General features: G+C 36.3%; 1 protein-coding gene across 1 annotated transcript; it reads right to left on the minus strand.

Moving 5' to 3' along the window:
• Window positions 1-288: 288 nt before the first annotated feature.
• On the minus strand, window positions 289-9,271 carry klhdc4 (kelch domain containing 4). Its single transcript, XM_056250813.1, has 12 exons — window positions 9,083-9,271; window positions 8,895-8,986; window positions 8,735-8,813; window positions 7,785-7,883; window positions 7,434-7,570; window positions 4,836-4,928; window positions 4,303-4,465; window positions 2,352-2,430; window positions 2,021-2,229; window positions 1,526-1,937; window positions 1,097-1,219; window positions 289-519 (listed from the first exon to the last, which is right to left on the minus strand). The coding sequence occupies exons 1-12, from the start codon at window positions 9,179-9,181 to the stop codon at window positions 347-349; spliced, it is 1,758 nt and encodes a 585-aa protein (XP_056106788.1). The 5' UTR covers window positions 9,182-9,271; the 3' UTR covers window positions 289-346.
• Window positions 9,272-20,420: the final 11,149 nt, after the last annotated feature.

Raw genomic sequence — 20,420 nt, forward strand, 5'->3', positions numbered from 1 at the left:
TTAGTATGATTTACAGCAGTGGTCACGACCCAAAAATGGCTTCCAAATCTGTTCAGAAAGGGTCATGGAAAGCAGGGAAAAAACAATACTAAATGCAAATAATAGAACTACTTTGATGAAGAAATAATAATAATGGACAAAAATGGTGTAAAAAGGGGCCATGTTTTATAAACATTAAAGTCAGAAGAACATGCTGTAGCTGCTTTTAAAACTCAAACACACATTCATTCATTCTCTTTGTTCACTTTCACACACACACACACACACGAGAACACAAATACATTCTCCTTCTCACAAACAAACCCTTTAATTATCTTAGCACACGCACACTTATACATGTTTAATCTCATTCCTGATCCTCAAAGACCACCTTTGCCATGGCGTGGCCGACCTTTTGTACTTTCTTCTCTTTGGCATCAGGACCCATATTTGCTCTGGCCAGACCCAGCCAATACTTCTCAGTCCGTGTTTGATAATCCGCAAGAGCTTCTCCGGGATTTACTGGGGGATGGTCCGCATCTAATAGAGAGATACAGAGAAAATGTCAACACCTGTTCAGATTACCGCTTCCGCTCTCTTTAAAAATCCCTAAAATAGATCTTTTTGTTCACCTCAACAACTTTGGTTTTGCCACTTGATGTTCAATGTAAAATCTGGGACATGAGGTACTGAAATGGAGATACTTTAAGCATGCTACCCAACCATTAGGCAGCCACAAGCTAACAATCAGTGATGTCATTGCAACTGACAAGCGAAACAGGCATCTAACAATAATGAATTTAAGCGAGAAGGACCCCAAAGCAAGACACACAGCTCTGGTTGTCAAAGAGGATCAGTGGATGTTGATCTGGGTCTTGGCAGCTAAACCCTTGGTCATGTCTACCTCATGGACCTGACCCAAATCATGGCCTTGATCATTAAAGGAAAATGTGTGTGTCCTGCCACACAGGGATGGGCTTTGAATAGCTTAAACGGGTATGAAACAGATTATTTTGATCAGTTTTGAAAGTAAAACTTACTATCAAAATACTTTTCCCTGTCATAAATGTGTATGAAGTGAACTTCAAAATTAAGAGGACAGTGGCAAAATACACACCTTCTTCACCCTCCTCTTCAGATTCGTCCTCTTCCTCATCATCCTGCTCCTCATCACCTCCCTTTGCCTCATCTTCTTCATCTTCATCTTCCTCTTCTGATTCTTCCAGCCACTCCTGCGTCTCTAAAACAAGGAATTTAGCGCTCGAGTGTGACAATATGAAAATACTGTTGGCATACTTGTTGCTACTGAACATTTATATGTGACGTTAGTTTGAACAGCAGTCTATGAGAACTTTTATCATTCTCTGAAAACTGTGGATATAAACCTTTCAACAACAGAGCATTGAAAAGAAAAACTGAACAAAATAGAAAAACCTTGAAATATACAAAACTATTTGCAACCTAGATAGATAAATACACAGACAGACAGACATACAGACAGATAGACAGCTGAAGCTAAGGGAATTCTGGGCCTCTTTCCACTTACTGGGGTCCATTTCCACTAGGACGTCCCACAGGTCCATCTTATGCAGGTCCAGGCTGTAGAGATCGCTGAGGGTGAACTGTCGATCTCCCACCTCAAACATTCCGCCATACAAGTACAACTTGCCGTGCTTCACTGTTGCCATGGCGCTAGAGCGAGGACAGGGCTCCACCAGGGAAGCCATTGCAGCCGCCTCCACCTCTTCGTCATCCTCCTCCTCCTCCTCGTCCTCAATGTCCTCCTCTGCCTGTGCGGCTGGAATCACTTCCTTGATGGTCATAACCGTTCCGTCCTCGGCGACAATCTCTTTAACAATCTCGGTGGGACCCTGTGCCTCCTCTTTCTCCTCTTCAGTTTCATTCGTCTGTTCTACCTTCGCCCCACGGCGCCTCTTCTTCTTTTCTGACTTGTTTCCCTGCCAAGAAAAGTCATATATATATATATATATATTAATGTCTCTATTCAGGGGCTTAACTAAAGAAAAAACGTCATACCAACCTTTAGCTGGGCAGGAAACCACCGATTTTTGCTGATATCATAAAAGTAAAGGTCATTAAAGAAGTCTCCATCCAAAAACTCCTCATCTTCCTCATCGCAGACGCCACCGAAGAGGAGCGCTCGGCCCCCAGGGCCCACAGCCAATGAGAAGCCAGAACGAGGAGGGGGCTTCACTCCTGCAGGGTTCACTCGTGTCCATGTCCACTTTTCTGCAGGACAGGGCCCAAAAATCATGAGCTTATCTTTTTTAGAAATGGGAAAGTGTATGGAGAAATGGAGAGACAAGCAGCCCACGTTAAACAAGCGATCACTGAGGCTCTAATTATGGTACCTTGCTCCTCTTTGCCTTCCCGCCTCAGCAGGAACATGTCAGAATGGATGGTTCCTTTATCCACATCCTTCTTCGCTCTCTGGAAGAGAAAAGCGGCCATTACCACCTACGTCTGTTTACTCTCGTGGGTTTACACAAGGACAAGCTCCTGGAAATGACACAATGCCTTGCTCTCTGTGTAGAGCAGTTGAAGTTGGCATCAACATGCTCATGCAAAGCGAGGCTAAACACAACATAGCTTACCTAATGATGGACAAATCAAGGCTAAAAAGGCAAAAACATACTTTTAAATTAATGACACTTTTACTCGCATGTTAAATATGGAGGTGCTGAATATCCCCATTTTAAGCCTTTAAAATGAACCGCCTTCAATTCAATTTTGCTGCATAATTTTGGAATAGTTGGCTGTACAAATTAAGGCACTGTAAAATAGTTTATGTGACCAGACATCAATAGGATTGTATAATAATGTGGCAAGTTGCTTAGCAACTATTACCATGATTTATTGGACATAATTACAAGCACAAAAAACACAGTATTCCCACAGTACGTTGACTATAGTAATACCACTATAGTAGAAAGTGAATATAGTATTTTTAAAAAATATAAAATTACTGTGATCAAAGTAGAATTTTTCAGCATCATTACTCCAGTCTTCAGTGTCACATGATCCTTCAGAAATCAACCTAATATGCTGATTTGCTGCTCACTATTATCAATGATGAAAACAGTTGTGCTGGTAAATTCTATTATATATAATATATTATTTATACCATGGTCTGTCTGAATACTCGATTCTGATTGGCTGGAAGGTGTGCAATAAAACCGTTTAATGCACAGGTAGTTCCAAGTCAGCTGAATCACCATTCTATATTAATGCGCTGTTTTCATTGAAGCGCGCACACACACATACGTAACACATCACACGCACACAGAGAGTGGAGCACACACACAGAAACTTGTTATCAACGCTGCCCCGCGACTTTTAGTAATAAAATAGCTTCGCTACTGAATCGCTACATATTTCTCAGCAAGGAGGGGGATACATCACATTTTTTAAAGTAATTAAAGACATAGCTTCGTTGTTAATGGAGAGAGAGACGCTAGAACGCATCTCTCTCTATCAATAATTAATTCAAATAAATGCTATAATTCATACATTCAAATAAATGTAATTTTACGCACTACTTTATCTCTAAAGTAAAGTCCAAATAAGTAAATAAACTAATTTTTACTTGGTCTCTGTGTTGCCTGGACAGAGAAAACGCATGTTTATTTGTCAGCAAAAGCTTTGCGTCTCAGGGCTTTCGTGAAAACTACAGATTGAGCCTTTTTGAATCCCCACCCACGGACAGTTGGATGACTCGGATAGAAAGAGCTTTTCCCCTCCGTTTGGCCTAAAACACTTTGTTTATGATGGTCATCCAGTTTGAAATGTTGAGTACAAACACAGAGGAAGTGGCCAAAGGCCTACAACGCGCTGGATCCTCACTGGAAACCGAAAGTAACTCACTCCGCTAAACATTTACTCTTTAAATTCTTGCACCCAGGAACAAGTCGACACCATTATGACTAAAAGTTTGCTAAGAAGTATTTCCTCCTAAAGCAAGGCGGTATTTGACTCTGGTCAAGCATATCCACAGCAGTCTGGTGGGAGTGGCCTCAGATGGCAACATGCCCAGTGAATTATGGGTGTTGAAGTTCTTACCTATTTGGCAAAAGGGAAGACAACAGCCTTTTTTTTCCCCTGTGTATTTGAATGTATTTGTCTCTAGTCAGGTAGCACCGATTTTAAACAACAAAATGTTTAGCATTTCTTCTGTATATGCAGCCTAGTTTTATTGAAAGCCCATTTTGCCAGCAGTGAAGAACCCCTTTAAATGTAAAATCTGAGTAATCAATTGCGGTGTGAATAATAAAGGAAATTCACAGTAATAACCAAAACACGTACAGATTTGGAGTATCCGCCGTAGATGATGACGCCATTGCCGTCGGGAGTGGGGGTCATTTGACAGGCTGAACGTGGACAGGGGCCAGTTCCTGTGGGCTGGAGACGGCTCCATGTCAATGTGTCCAGGTTAAATGCATGGATATCATTGTAATAGATATAATTCCTGTAGAGCAGAGAATATTCAAACAGTATTAACGTTCATTTTGAATATTGATTTCCAATATATGTATATGTATATATATTTAAAATATTGATATTTAAATCCAATATTCAAATTAACATACTATATTATTAATTCATATTATTATTTATTAAATAAATTCACAAATTTCCAAGGTCATCTCATCTAATAAATAAATACATTCACTGAATATATTAATTCATATTCTTATGCACATTTTTTGGAACCTGTAGCCAGGGACGCAGATCTCAGATTCCCACTTCAGGGTACAACAAAAAGTTAAAAATTTTCCTTACAATACTGATTTTAATAATGACAAGTTGAAGATGGGGACCTCTGCATCTGCCTGTACCTGGTGCTCTCATGGAAACCTCCAAACACAAGCAGCTGTCGTTTGCTCAGGACCATGCGATGTCCACTCCTGCCAGACGGAGCGCCAGGAGCTCTGAGAGGACGAAGCAGACATACTTCAACAGGTGGTCAGGATGCCAAGTCTAAAGTCAATCCTGTTAGTTTAGGGATAACCTCCATAACCTCTAGTCACAGCATGACGACAAAACAGTGGACAGACGTCTTAAAGTCCCTGCTGAGCTTCCATAAAGAGTAAATACAATTAGACTTCCAGTTCGACTTAATGAATACGCTCTTCATTAATGGATTGTGTCAGTGTTTCAGAGTTGTTTTACTATCGAGATTACTATTATCATTTTCTTTAATATTTTATATTCGGTTTTATTGTTCTATTTTCCATTTTCATTTGAATTAACATTTTAGTAATTTTGTTGTGTGTTTTGTCATTTTTATTAGGTATTGCTTTTTAAAAATGTCTATATCCTCATGGGACCCTAGAATAGACTTTTGTCCACTGTAGTGGACATTATATTTTAGTGAATTTCTCTGACATCATACATGTCACATGACACAACCTGAGTGTCCTGTAAAGAGCACATTCAGGACTTTTCAGAGATACCAAATGTTTGGAGGTTTCACCATGAAAACAACTTCTCCTTGGTCTTTAAAAATGTCTGACATTAATTTAGTGATCAAATGTAGCATTCTTATGGAAATATGATAATATAGTGTAATTATAATATAAATTGGACTACTTTTCAAATTGTATTTCATAAAACAATATCTCAGGAAAATGTTAAGGGGTTTAAAAAAAAAACTTTCTGTTACAGAACAGGGCATTGATTTCAAACGTGTCCACTGTAGAGGACATCAGGACTAAAATCATGTTTATCAGGCATTCTGGGAGACACAACAAGTGAATATGGAAATAAATTATACATCAATATTCCTATGAAATGTTAGATATTATTATTAAAATGTTGCCAATTATTACTCCAATTATTACCCTTTATTCTTTCATTAAATGTTGCTCCCAGAACACATTAATGTGCAAATTAGATATATTAACTTATGGCCATTTTACCCACATATTGCAAAAAGTAAAATGGTGTATCAATTCATTCCATTATTTCTTTCATAACATAGTTGAGAATAATCTTTATACAAATTTTGGTTGAAAAAAATCCTGAAACCCCAAAATGTATTGGTGATTGAAAAAAAAATCCCATTGTTTTTGCCTATACATATAATTTCATGTCATTTTATTTTTTAAACAACTTAGTCCTGGCGTCCACTACAGAGGACATAGCATAACGTATGAATAAAATATTATTTTATATATATGTTTTTTTACCATTTGTTTATTGTGCTCTAAACAGTGTGATGACATGGAAAAAACTAAATTCAAAAAACTTTTTTTTTCTGGGTCTCAGGAGGATATAGGTTTTTTTTAGGGTACTTTTATTTTAGTACATCAAAAGTTATGTTTTTTATATTTGATTTCAGTTAACATTTATTTTATTTCATGTAAAAAAAAAATTGTTTGTTTTTTGGTCTTAGCTTTAGTTTTAGTTAGAGTCACCATAAAAACAAAAATCAATTCTTATTTTTTTTTTATCAAATTTTTCAGTATTTATTATGCATTTATTATACATTTTCTCATTTGGGGAGCCGTTTTACTTGTTTTACGTCAAAAAGAAAGAAACTGTAGCGATTTCCAATTCATGCTGACTTTAAATGACTCATAACATGGATTTGTTTTATATTTTAATATTCACTTATAATGTTAATATATAACATTAAAAGTTTTGTGATCCATGACACCTTTAAAAATAAAGCATCCACTTGTTCCTGACGCTGTTCTCATTCTGAAGTCGCTACAGAAATTAGTAAATGAGCCATTTACTCATTTACAAAGTGAACGTTACTTTACGCTTCAATTTATTTTTCCATATCGTTGACAGACACACGTGCATGGAGTATGTCAGAAACTGAACAAACAACATCTGTATACTGTATCCAGTGTCGACAGCGTCAGAGATAATAATGGGTTATATTTGCATGCGACGCAACGCTCACATCCGGTTTAGGCAAGTGCCCGGCGTTAATAGACTGAGCGCCAAAAAGCGAAAACTATTCTATTTCAACTATTGTGAAAACTATTCGCCAATGTCTTGCTCTGGAGGCAGGCATTTGCAAATGTATTTGCCCATATGATGTCACAAATCCCACAATATTTACAATTATGCTATTATATATTATATTATGATGAAAGATTGCAAAAACAAACCTTTTTAGTAGTATAACATAGAATGTTGATATACCGGCATATTATGGTACTGAATTTACCTTTTTATCAACTATAGTATTGAAGATAATAATACAAAATAAAAAAAAAACTTGTTTTGCTTGTGTAAATAGGGTCTTTTATGATGTCATGTTCTCTTTAAGCACATTTTAACAGCTTTTGGCTTGCAAAAACAAAATATGTGATGATGGTGTCTAGATATTAGCTCAGATTGCATTGTCTTTCACATGTAATACATTGTTGAGTATTGCACAGTCCACAGTGAGTTGACAAAAACAAAACAATTCTCACTTGATTTGCTCCCATGTGCGTGTGCCCAGGTGAAGCACCCACAGATCTTTATAGTGATAGAACTGCTCGCCGTCAGGGGACGCAAACTCCCCCCCAAATATCCACATCTGCCCCCCACCCTGGGGAACTACCACTGCCTGCAGGGAGATGGAGAGAGAGCTACAGAAATATGCTTGAGATAAATGATTATTATGTAAAGACAGTCTGACCCCTGGTGGTGAAGTCTGTAATAGCATGTCCTTCATTACCCAAGTAGAACATGGTTCCTTTGCAGCATCATGCTTTTTGTTCATACATTTTCTGTCAAAAAATAAATATATTTTACATATTTCAAGTGTGATAAAGAAGTACCTGTTGAGCGCAGCGTCTTGGAGGAGGGTTCGGGATCTCTGCCTTCACCCAGGTGTTCTTCTTAATGTTGTAGAAGAATAATTCATTGTACAGAAAAGTCTGGAAGAATGGAAACATTTAAGTGACATCAAGTCAAGGTTTTTTGGGAAGGATATAGTTTGCACATAGTAATCATCAACCACAGCATTCACAGTTTCCATTTAAACACATAATATAGCTGACCTGTACATTTAAAAAAAATCGACATTGATTTTTTTTTTTTAATGTAAGCCAAAAGCACACTCAAATATAAACAACCTCATGCAAGGGGGCCCCATCCTAAAACTTAAAAGCCAGCTATATATAATATAATTGTATAAAGACAAAATTTATACTGTGAAAAACGTATATGTAAAAATTTTTGGGGGAAATATTTTGTTTCTATTATATCATACAATTGTTTTTTCCCTACACTATAATACAGTCCTGTTATATGTGTTATTTATTTAATTCAATTTGTATCATTTTTAATAGAATGTTTATTTAATTTGATCCATTTATATTTAGTTACTCATCTAGTAACTCAATCTTTTTTTAGATATTTTTTAATTTTTTTCCCTCACTGTTTATCTCTACACTTGGGAGGCCCTGAACTCCAGTTTGAAAACCCCTGTTTAAAGAACAACTGTGGCATTTGCTATAAACTATGGTTTAATTTACAATTGCACCGTTTTGTAAGGAATCTATGACCTGTGCTGGAAAATAAATTGGTAGCTGGTTTTCTAGTTGGTCCAAGCTGGTCATTACCTGGTAGACCATCTTGTACCAGCACCAAACCAGAATTAAGTGGTCAAGATAGTTTTTGGAACATGACAGCTGATTGACCAGCTAATGGCCATCTTAGATCAGCTAGAAACCAGCTCCAAAACAGAGCTACACATTCACCAACAGGCGTACAATCAAAAACCTACTTTCTTCCCATTGAAAAATTCCCCTCCGAATAAAATCAGCTCGTCTTTTTCAGGATGCGCACACAGAGAGGCGTTCAACCTGCGGAGAGAACGAGCTGTCAGTCAAAGGTTACAGTAACAGTCACATGATTGATTCACACCTGTACACATGAACGCGCACCTGGGTGACGGAGGGTCACACACACTCTCGATCACCTGCGTCTTTTTCGCGTCCAGTGACTGAAATTCTGCTATTAAAGCCTCTAAATCCTCCTATTTCAATAAAACACATAACAAAAGTATTGTTTTCTGACATGTAAGTTATACTGGTTTATAGTGTTTGTGTTGGTATAAGTTAAATTCCCTCACCTCTTCTCTTTTCGATCGTTTTGACACCTTCTTCTCCATTTTGGCGGCCGTTTTCTCCGCTCCTTTCACTTTCTTTTCTTTTTTACCCTTTTTACCCATTTTGAATGCTTTAGAGAACGCGGAATAAAGTAAGCGTGACAATTACAGCCACATGGAGGTTTAAATGAACTACAAGACAGACGTATGATATACTTCCGCCAACAACAAGCAAGATGGTTTGATGTGAACGCTCCTGCGCTACAGCGACACTTGCTGGTCTGGGTGAGCTGCTGTGAATTGAAGTACACTGTCCAATAGTAACTTGTTTTCACTGATATATCACAAATACAACAATGTCTAAAACTAAACATCTCTAAAAATGGAAATAGCACAAGAAAAATAATAGCCCCTACGTCTTAGAGCGATATACTGCACAACATCATGCAGCAAACAGCAGGGGGCTTTGGTCATATATTATATAGCCTAGTATTTTATAATTCGCTGACCCAGAAAAGGTCATATAAATGTCAAATCATGTATGAATATGAAGCCTCTACATTCCCCTGAACAATGTGGAATGTGTTAACAGAGTGAACTGATAAGGTTTACATTCGTTTACCATGGGACCACTCCTACGGGCCCTGACCCATATGAAGCTCTGTTTCCCATCCTCCTCATAACTGTAACACTAATTAACATGCGTGTCCCATGCAAAGCTTTTGGTTTGTACACCTTACAAAAGTTTCCGTAATAATATGTAGAACATTAAACAAATATTTTATCGAAACTCACATTCATTATAATGTGTTGATCCAACAAACAAAACAATGACACTCCTCGGTTACTCAGCACGTTTCAGTGTTACATAACGGTCCAGGAGGCCAGAGGAAATTAAAATGATCTGAATCTGTGAGAAATATCCTCTCGTACTGTTGACACTCAGGAGCAGAGGAGGTATCCTTATCAGACGGGCACTCTTATTTATTACTAGTCAGTTCTATGTATGTGCAAGAGAAACTGTATGAAATGCCATTGGTTTTCTTTACACACAGTGGAAACAGTTGGGCTCAAAAAGTGAATTCCATGTGAAAAATGAGACCATGAAAACAGGCTTTAAAGTGATCCCAAAAATTAGTTAATACAAGCAATTTCTAACATAAAGGACAAATAAAAGTCTGTTGCCAAGCACATGACTGCTTGGATCTTTCTTCCAGTCACCTGACCGCCATTGTGAGGGTGGAATTGTGACCTTCAGTGAGATTTTTCTAATTCTGTGTGTGTGAGGCTCTCTGCCTCCAGACTTCCAGTCATACGTCTCACCCCCACACCTTTTGACCTCTGTCTTTCCACTCCTTCCAATCCCAGTCTTCTGTTTTTTTTTTGTTCAGCCATGCGTTTTCCATAAAAACAAATGGTGCAGAAGGACACAAGGCCTGTCAGGAGTGATTTCTCCGTTTCATATCTTTATTTGAGTGCACAACAAGCAGGATCACTGAGGAAAGATATGATAAATCAGTGAGTTTAATCTCTAAAATGGATATGGTTCGTATATGGTTCGTCAACTAATGCGGATGTGATTGTTCTAACTGAAACTTGGCTGAACAAATCTGTTATAGACAAGGATATTTGTATTGTGTTATAATATATATAGGTCTGGCTGACCAAAAGGGGGTGGTGGCATCGCAATTTTTATTAAAAAAAAGGTTTTATGTTAAAATATTGCTTTTTAAATGAGTAAACAATTTGAATTTTTAGCTCTCGATCTTGAGGTTTCTAAATCTCTCAGCATAACAGTTGTTGGTTCACTGTAAAACAAAATTAACATCCCCAACTCAAAATTTTCTAGTGACTGGTCACATCTAAATTTTTCAGTTGGCCCATGAAGTGAAATGCTGCAAATTTAATTTGATCAATTTGCAGAAATTCACTTGGGCCAATTGAAAAAGTACTTAAAAGTACTAAACGATTTTATTGAATCTGTTGATAACAAGAAACACTGTGCAGCCTTATTCATCGATCTATCAAAAGCATTTGATACTGTTGATCATACCTTACTGATACAACGACTTGTCAGTATTGGATTATCTAAACATACTATTGGTTGGTTTAAAATCTATCACTCAAACAGAACTCAATGTGCAGTCAGAAGGTTTTATCTCTGGTTCACTCAATGTAACTAAAGGTGTGCCACAGGGGTCAGTCCTAGGACCACTCCTATTTACTCTATATACAAATAATATTGATCAAAAATGTTCATAATGTAAATTTTCATTATTACACTGATGATACAGTTATATATACTTCGGCATCCACACCCAATCTGGCTCTATCTCAGTTACAGCTTGCGTTTAATATTGTTCAGCGTAACTTATTTGACTTAAAACTAGTTTTAAATGCTGATAAAACAAAATTCATGTTGTTTTCTAAACCAAAATCAATCCCTCATAATCTTCTGCCTATTACGTCCCAAGGTTCGGAGATTGAGTTTGTGTCTCAGTATAGGTATCTTGGGATTTTAATTGATGACGCTCTCTCCTTTGGCCCTCATGTTCAGCAACTTGGTGAAAAGATTGAAAGTGAAATTGGGTTTTTACTTTAGAATCAAATCCAGAGGCAAAAAAAGAGGCTTGTTGCAGCCACTTTTATGTCTGTACTGGACTATGGTGATGTTATGCATGCATCTTCACAGTGTTTACATGCTTTAGACACTGTTTATCATGGTGCACTGAGGTTCATAACTAATCTTGTGTGTTGTATGCTCGGGTTGGATGGTCTGCTTTATCCATCCGAAGACAAAAACTCTGGCATGTTTTTATTTATATATCTATCCTGGGTCTACTTCCTTCGTATCTTTATACCTACATCTATAAAAAGGATGTTTGTAGCTATAGCCTACGGTCCCAGGAATTATTCTTACTGTCTGTTCCAGTGGTACATACTGAATTGGGGAAACAGGCATTTAAATTTGCTGCTCCCTCTGCCTGGAATAACTTGCAAAGTACATTGAAACTTATGGAGCTGGTTTCAATGGACATTTTCAAAGTAGTTTTAAACAATCTGAAGAATGAAACATCGGGCTGTAGATGTTTTAACTAGTTATGTATTGGTATTGAAATTTGATTTGATTTGCTTGTGTGTGTATATGTGTATGTATTGATGGATGTTATCTGTTAAACAGACTCAAATGAGCTGTGTCTGTCAGTCTTGGCCAGGACGCTCTTGTAAAAGAGATTCTTAATCTCAATGTTTTCCTTTTTCCTGGTAAAATAAAGGTTATAATAATAATTATCATTATTTCCACTATGTTAAAGAGACATGCTATATACTTGTGTATCCTTTTATTTTCAACCTTTATCTACTTATCGCATTAGTCTTAGTTTTGCACCAAATACGGACATAATTTAGCATTACCGTACATGACCATTTGGCACCCTCTTTCCGACCCCTAAGTAAACGGCTGTACTTTTAAGACTTCTTTATGTAAAATGATTGATATGGTTGGCTACCTCCCGAACACCGGCATAGTTCAAGTTGTTTATCAGAAACTTGCTAAATACTTAACAAGTGTTGATATAAATGTGGGCGGTCATTTGTTAAAATGTCAACATGTTAGTGTGGTCTTGTCTCGCGTAACCAGACCTTCAGACTGATGGTAGAAGGTCTGGACTCCATCGCAGCTTTCATTGGCCAAGGAATGCCCAGACACCGTCTGATTGACATGTAAAGCAACCAATCACAGTTCTTTTTGATCAGAAAAGATTATACTCGTTGTTAGCTAATGCATTAACTAATGTTAACAAATGGGACCTTATTGTAAAGTGTTACCATTCCTCATTTGTAAGTGCTTTGGATAAAAGTGTCTGCTAATGATTAAGTGCCAATGGGGTTCGTTTTTCAGATGTGGCAACCGGATGGAAATTTCAACCTCAGAATGCAGAGAAAGGAAAATAATATTTATTGGTCATAGAGGTTTAGCTTTGCTCACAGTCAGGCAGCCATGTCAGTCTGCCTGAGGCAAAGAAGAGGTTTGAGATCCTAAAATATATTCAAGGCCCGCCTGTTTGCTAGAAGGTTACAAGCCAACACAATAATTAACTGAATCACCTCACTGCACAACAAAATTGGTAAGATTTTCAAATGTTTTTGAGAAGTCTTTTATACAGTAAGGCTGCATTTATTTATTTTTTATCTTACTTAATATTTTTTAAATAATATTTTATATAAAACAGGTTTGTTTGCCTTGTTGCCTACCATACACTAAATTTATATTTTTTGGATAAAAAGGTATTGCAGTTTTTATTGATATTGTATGTCCGTGTGTGTGTGTGTGTGTTTACCTGAGAGAATTAACTCTGCTTCTTTAGTCTCTTGGCAACAGGCAAATCATCAGTAATTTCTCTCTGGTTCAAAGATAACATCATTTGTTACCACAGTGTTCAATATTTTCATTATGCTCAATTTCCGATCTCATCTCATTTCTTTATATCACAGACATCTCTGTGGTCACGACTCTAATACAGAAGCCTTTTGTGCAGCTGATATCGGGATGGAGCAGAGGGTCTGTTTTCTTTGGTAATGCAGGCTCATTCGCACACAAGTGCACACAGAACCCCATGTTCTCCAATGTGTACATCACAGCAAACACTTAGGTGTAAAATCACATGTGTTCCCTGACACTGAGACCATAGAAGTTTTGAACAGTGCAGATAGGGGCGATGAAGGGGTAATATTAGTTCTGTTCCAAAAACTAGTGTGCTGCCTATGTAGGGAGCATTCACAAAGGCTTCCAAAAACTTATTCTTTTTACCAAATAAAAAGGCAGCATCACATATATCCTTAGTGTACATGGCCACCCCAAAATGCATTGTGACAAGCCCAGTGGGGAAAAAAACAATTTAGAAAGCAGATGATTCAAGAAATGTTGATTACAAAAATGCTCACATTTCATGCAATACCAAAAATATCACTAAAAGTATTTGGTAACATTTACATTTTACATGTAACTAACAGGAGCTGTTGATTCTTTGACTTCAAACAAGGACATAACTTACCTGACAGGTTCTCCAACATTTCATAAAAATTTGGAAAATAGAGCTGCAGATCTGACTCAGGTGTCGGTCAGTCGACTAGTGCTGTTGTTGACAGACGACACACTGTCCTTTCACATGATGAGGCCTGCAGTCAGAAGGAGGTCAGTCAGTGTCTACATGTTACATTTAACAGTATAAAGCTACTCAAAGTTATTACACAAACGCTTTGTCAAAAATGTTGTTTATAGACCAGCCCCGTGCCTTGAAACTTAAAGGGATAGTTGTTCACCGAAAAATGAAAACTTTGTCAGCATTTACTCACCCTCATGTTGTTCCAAACCTGTATGAATTTCTTTCTTCTGTCGAACACAAAAGAAGATATTTTGAAGAATGTTGGTAATCAAACTGTTGACGGTAGCCATCAACTTCCATTGTAGGAAAAAAAAGAAGCCTACTTTAGAAGTCATGGGTGCCGTCAACTGTCTGGTTACCAATTGTCTTTTAAATAAGTTCAAAATTAGAAAGAAACTCATACAGGTTTGGAACAACACAAGGGTGAGTAAATGCTGACAAAAAAAGTTTTATGGGTGAAAGTCTCTTCATTAGCATTGCCACTTTTAGGGTGCTTGACTTGTTAAAACAATTCACAATCAAGTTGTAATGTTATGTCATGTCAAAACATAAAAAAAATGATTAGCTAATTTTCCAAATGTAAAGAGCAGAATATTTAAAATTCAATTCAATAACTTTTCTGCTTCCCACAAAAGTTTTATAAACTTGTACAAAAAAAACCCAAAACATTATAAAGTGGATTTCCCGTTGTTGAAATCAAACGACCAGCTGGGCCTCACTGACATTTCATTCAATTTATTATGTATTAATGTGCGTAGAAAAGGTTCTCAGACAAAATTCACAACTAGCCTAGGCCTACCAGTAGCTACATGTTCGAACATATAGGCCTACATTTATTCTACCTCATTTTAACGTTGGTATAAAAAAAATACTTTTTATTATTATGGACGGCCACGGAGTCTGAATGGAAGTTTTTTGTGTTGCTATATGATATATCCGATACAATCCGACAATATAATCCTATATTCCGAGTTCGTTATGAGCGACCTTAATGGTCGTAACTAATTTGCATAAAACGCGCCTAAGCCATGTCCATATAAAGACTTCCTACACCCATCAGAGCGCACGCAGCAAAATCATGAGCAAAATATATCCGTAAACAAATATATGGCATACTTGTTTAAACACAACAAACTGATTATATATATATATATATATATATATATATATATATATATATATATTATACCAAAGTCTGTCGTCCAAAGATTTTCGTTAGGGGTTTTAGTTTGTTTTACAATATTCTTTCAATGCCGCTTGGGGCCAGTAATGGTGCAGAAATAATTTAGGCTACTGTAGGCCTAAACGCCTGAATTAGTGCCCTACGCTTTAGCGGTTCATTTGTATAAAAAAAAAAAAAAAAAAAAATTGGTTTCAATCCTGGACAAAACAACAAATAAAAGAGGAAGTCAAATGACATTGGCTAACAGCATAGGCTAATGGCTAATCTTTTCCACGCAACTCACATGATGCGAAAGTTTTCCTTAGGCCACAGCAGCTGATGCGAGACCAGAGCTATTACGGAATACCCTTAGGAGAAAAATGGCTTTTGGACCAGATTCTCGGAGTCGAACTTGCACGAGCCCATTTTTAGGAGTCACGAGCAGAGCTCCAAGAATTCATGAAAGAGAAAGTTTTCTTGAGAGAATTCTTTCTTGTATGCAGTCACAAGTAGTTTAATAATATATACAGGGTATATGCAGGAATCTTGAAGTTAATTTTAATACCTTTTCAAGACTTTTTCAAGACCTTCTCAATATTTTTTAATACCTCACCGCCACTTCAAGCTGTAACCATTTACAGTGATACTTTTAACTTAACAGTTTTAGTTTGTGATAAAGACTATAGACCACTCTGATAAAAAAAAAAAATCAAATAGGCTGGGATAGTAAATTAAAGCAAAGTTTATTAAAAAACAAAACAAAACTTTGCTCCACCCTCAACAACAATCATGCTGACATGTGCCTCAGTTCTTCGTTTTTAAAAAAATAAAAATCACTAAATTCACACACTTTTACGATGTTTTTGGGACTCAAACTGTTGGACAGCTAATTCAGAAAAAATTAGGGATCCACCGAAATGAAAATTCTTGGCCGAAACCGAAAACCGAAAAAGAGGAACCCAAGGCCGAAAAACCGAAAACCGAAACACCAAAAGAAATTATGCCAATTATAAGTACCATTGCATTTATGGTTATGACTGTGTACAAACTTAATACTAAAATCAAGGCATTGCAATTGCATAAATTAACATTTTCAAAGAATAAATCAATTACAAATTATGCAAATATTTATTTAGCACAATGCACAGTATAAAATAAAATTCAAACTAAAATGTTTAACTTGACCCCACTCATGTGTACATTAAATAATAATCTGCTGGCCTGCAGAAAGGTTTTAAAATTAAATGTTCTCTCATAAAAACAAAGCCGAGCACGAACTTCTCATCACACCAGCACCCAGTTTGCACGTCTAAATTAGTTGATTACATTTTAAAAATGAGCATACACTAGCATAAAAAGCCATTTTAATGAACAAAGGTCCATGTTTAATACAAATGTACACGAAACTTAATGAAATATGTTTAGTGAAATTAGAAAATATTTAAGAGAGCGTTAATTTAGTACATATTCCTATACATATTTTGTTGTAATGTCACAAGTAATAATCTCAGGGTTTACTGGGTTTTACATGATTATTTTTGTATTGGTGGTGGTAGGCTACTAAAAAATAAACATTGTCACGTGTTTATCTTTCTTCTCACCGATTCCTGATGGTTAGAGGACAGTTAGTCGTCCCCTGTCGTTTCAAAGAATAGTACAACGGCGAGCGCGTCAAGTATAAACGCCTCGACCGTTTGGAGAGGTAACGTTACGCGCGCTGTCTGTGGAGACTCGCGCTGCAGAGGCAGGCGAAAGTATAAACAAGGCTTCCGTCTCCTCGCGGGTTCAGATATACTGAAATACGTCCACACCGCAGACATGTTGCTTCCATAGACAGTAAAAGGTTGCTTCAGACAAGCACGTGCAGGTCGCGGTTTCTGTTCGCGTCATCACAACATTTCGGCCGTATTGTTTCGGTGATAAAAGTCTTTCCGAAAATGCACTTTTGGGCTATTTTCGGTGGCCGAATATTCGGTGCATCCCTAGAAAAAATACTTTCAAAATTTAAGACTTTATAAAGCCGTGATAAGACTTTTTAATACTTTTTAAGGGTCTTAATTTTCCCAAAATTGATTTATCACCTTTTAATACTTTTCAAGACCCCGCGGATACCCTGATATAGTAGCCAAAAACTTCCATTCAGACTCAGTGGCCGTGCATAATAAAAAATTTTTTTTTTAATTAAAATATATTTGTATAATTAAAATATATATGGATAATATATTTTAATGTTTAAATTATTTAACTATATTTTTTTACTACATAAATGATATTTACAAATAATTTCTAAATATTGTATTTTAATTATAATTTTATAGAGGTTGTATTTATGAAAAGGCCTATATTATTAACTTTAGTCATTAATTAACTTAAGTATCTTCATATTTGTGCTGCTATATCAATGAACATCTGCTAATCTGCAAAAACACAAGTACTCAAGTTTTGAATGCATTCATGTTTTATTTCTCTGAATACTCAACAATGTTCTGTGGCAAAGTAAAAATCACTTCAGAGCATGAACTGTTTATATCTAAACAAATGTTTGTACAGTAGTTGTATAACCATGGCATCAAAAGAAAATGAATTATGAACTGCTCGATAGGATCTCTTCCTAGTTGTATTTCACATCACAGAGAAGACCGGACAGAATACTTACAACCATTCACAGAGTCCAGGTACGACAAGCAGAGTAATTGACTGAACAGAGATCAGCTGAACATGGAATTTACAGATCACACAAAAAAAACAAGAAGGTCTTCTCTCAAACGAGCTTCAAAGTGAAGTGACGAAAGACCGAGTCTGCCCTCGGGTAAAAGGGTTTGCCTGTCTGCGTGACACAAAGATGGCTGTTCATGTTTGTGTTCTAAAGGTTATTTATACATGTCAGTTTGTAAATGCAAAAATATTACGTTTTTAAAGAAACTACAGTTTAAAGAAATGGTTTAGTGAACCATTTTTATTCTGAAACATAAACATGCAAATAAGAATCAGTCATATCTTTATGAATGTTTTTCTTTATTTAAAATTTAAAGAAAAAAAACTGAGATACCAACAAATCTCTTGTGAACAAATTATTAGTAATTAAATGTAGTGACTGTCACTGTTGATGCCATTGCAATGTTCACATGGATCGGCGAAAACGACTAAAAATGCTTTGTAAAGAAAAACGACTTGCCTATAGACTGAACATCGTTTTCACAAACTCACGTTATTGTACTTTACAGGGACGATAACACTATCGTTTTCAAAAACTTGGACTTTGAAACCATTTTCAAAAGTTTGCATTTTCAGCCCCCTAGAACGCCTTGAGTAAATGAACGGCCAAAACGGATAGAAAGTTTTCTGTTTTTAGTTGAAAACAATGTTGCGTAAACACCCCCTCAGTTATTTTTATATTAATGGGCACCAATGGAAACTAACCAAGGTAGCAGTTACAAAAACATTTACAGTTTCACTTACAGTAAAAAAAAAAAAAAAACAGACCAAAAAAACCAACAAGTATATATAAAAAAAAATCATTCTGAAGAAAGAAGGAAAAAGTATCAGTAACCATTTTTAGCATTTTTTATAGAAAAATGCCCTGTAAAAATTATTAGAGCACTAACTGAATGACCCTACAAATAAATAAATACAAATAAGTAAATCTCTACATAACTATTTAAATTAGATAAATTGGCTGGAGTGTTAGTCATACTGCTGTAATTCTCTAAATAATACAAAGCTTCATTATCACCCACTAAAATCCTAACGGCATTAAAGAAAAGCATCTCAGTTCTTGTAAGTCCTTCTAAGCAGAAGCCTATAGGAAATGCTTCTGTAATCATAATAATCAAAGGACAACTTCCATTTGTCCTAAAATATCATCCCCTGCATCACCCAAAACACCCCAAGTTTTTCACTTGCCACTTTTACCGAAAACTTTTCACAAATACAGCAAAATTTGGTCCAGTATAGGATCAAATTACCATTTAACCAAAACTAGCTGAAACACAATGATGCATGTCGCATTTTACAGCAAAATCAGTCCACAAACTGATGAGGCACTAAAATCTCTTCGGTAATGGGATTTTTAACAATACCTTGACGGTACAATAAAGAGACGCAATAGCAAACAGGCCATACGTATTACAAAAGCAACAAACTGTTTTAAATAATTACAACAACGGACAATTTTCTTTAAAAAATTCGCAACTACCAAGCTAATTTGCTGCTTGGTTTAAAAAATTGCCAAAATACAAGGAGAATGAAATAAAATAGATGGTCCAGTGTTAAGTACTTCACGTATTTATGTGGTTATCTGTGTGACAGACGCAGAAAAAAAGGTGCTAAATATCAAAAAAGTACTTGAAAGAAAGAAGACAAACAGCGCCTCACATTTTGTGCTTCATAAAATCATAATTAGGCATAAAAATACATAGCCAGGTCATAGCTATGAGTGTAATGTACTACATATTCACTGAGGTAAGCAGAAAGCTTAGGTATTCTGATTCTGAATTTATGAATACTGTATGATGCCTTCCACAATAATAATAAAGAATTGGATACATCCAATTAGAGGACCATGACCCAAAAAAATGGAGGTTCCTTGAAATTCTTAGTAGCAGTTTAAAAAAAACGCATTAAGCTATCAAAAATAAATCTGTCGAAGTATAAAGTCATTTCAAGTTGATCTCAAAAAAGAATACATTTCTACACCGGCAGAAAAGGCACAGCAAACAGGTCAAATCTGCTGTAGAAAAGGAAATTAATGTAGATATAATAAAACATATTGTAATCCAAGAAGCAAATTTGCCAGTCAGGTGGGAATCATGTTTCTGGTTAATGAGAGACAACGGCGCCTCCCCACAAGCATTTTCGGTACGCACTTTTCCTCGCGTACATTCTGAAACAAAAGCTGGCGATACGTGATACAGGAAGCTTATGATCATACTACTGCACGCATACAAGACCCTAAAATAAAGCAAACCACTCACGGTGGTTATACGACACATATCGCCAATGGTTGAAAATATATATAAAATCCTGATTGAAAACT

This window comes from Rhinichthys klamathensis, unplaced genomic scaffold (genome assembly GCF_029890125.1).
Source record: "Rhinichthys klamathensis goyatoka isolate OS25496 unplaced genomic scaffold, OSU_Roscu_1.1 h1tg000076l_1, whole genome shotgun sequence".
In the NCBI taxonomy this organism is placed as follows: Eukaryota; Metazoa; Chordata; class Actinopteri; order Cypriniformes; family Leuciscidae; genus Rhinichthys; species Rhinichthys klamathensis.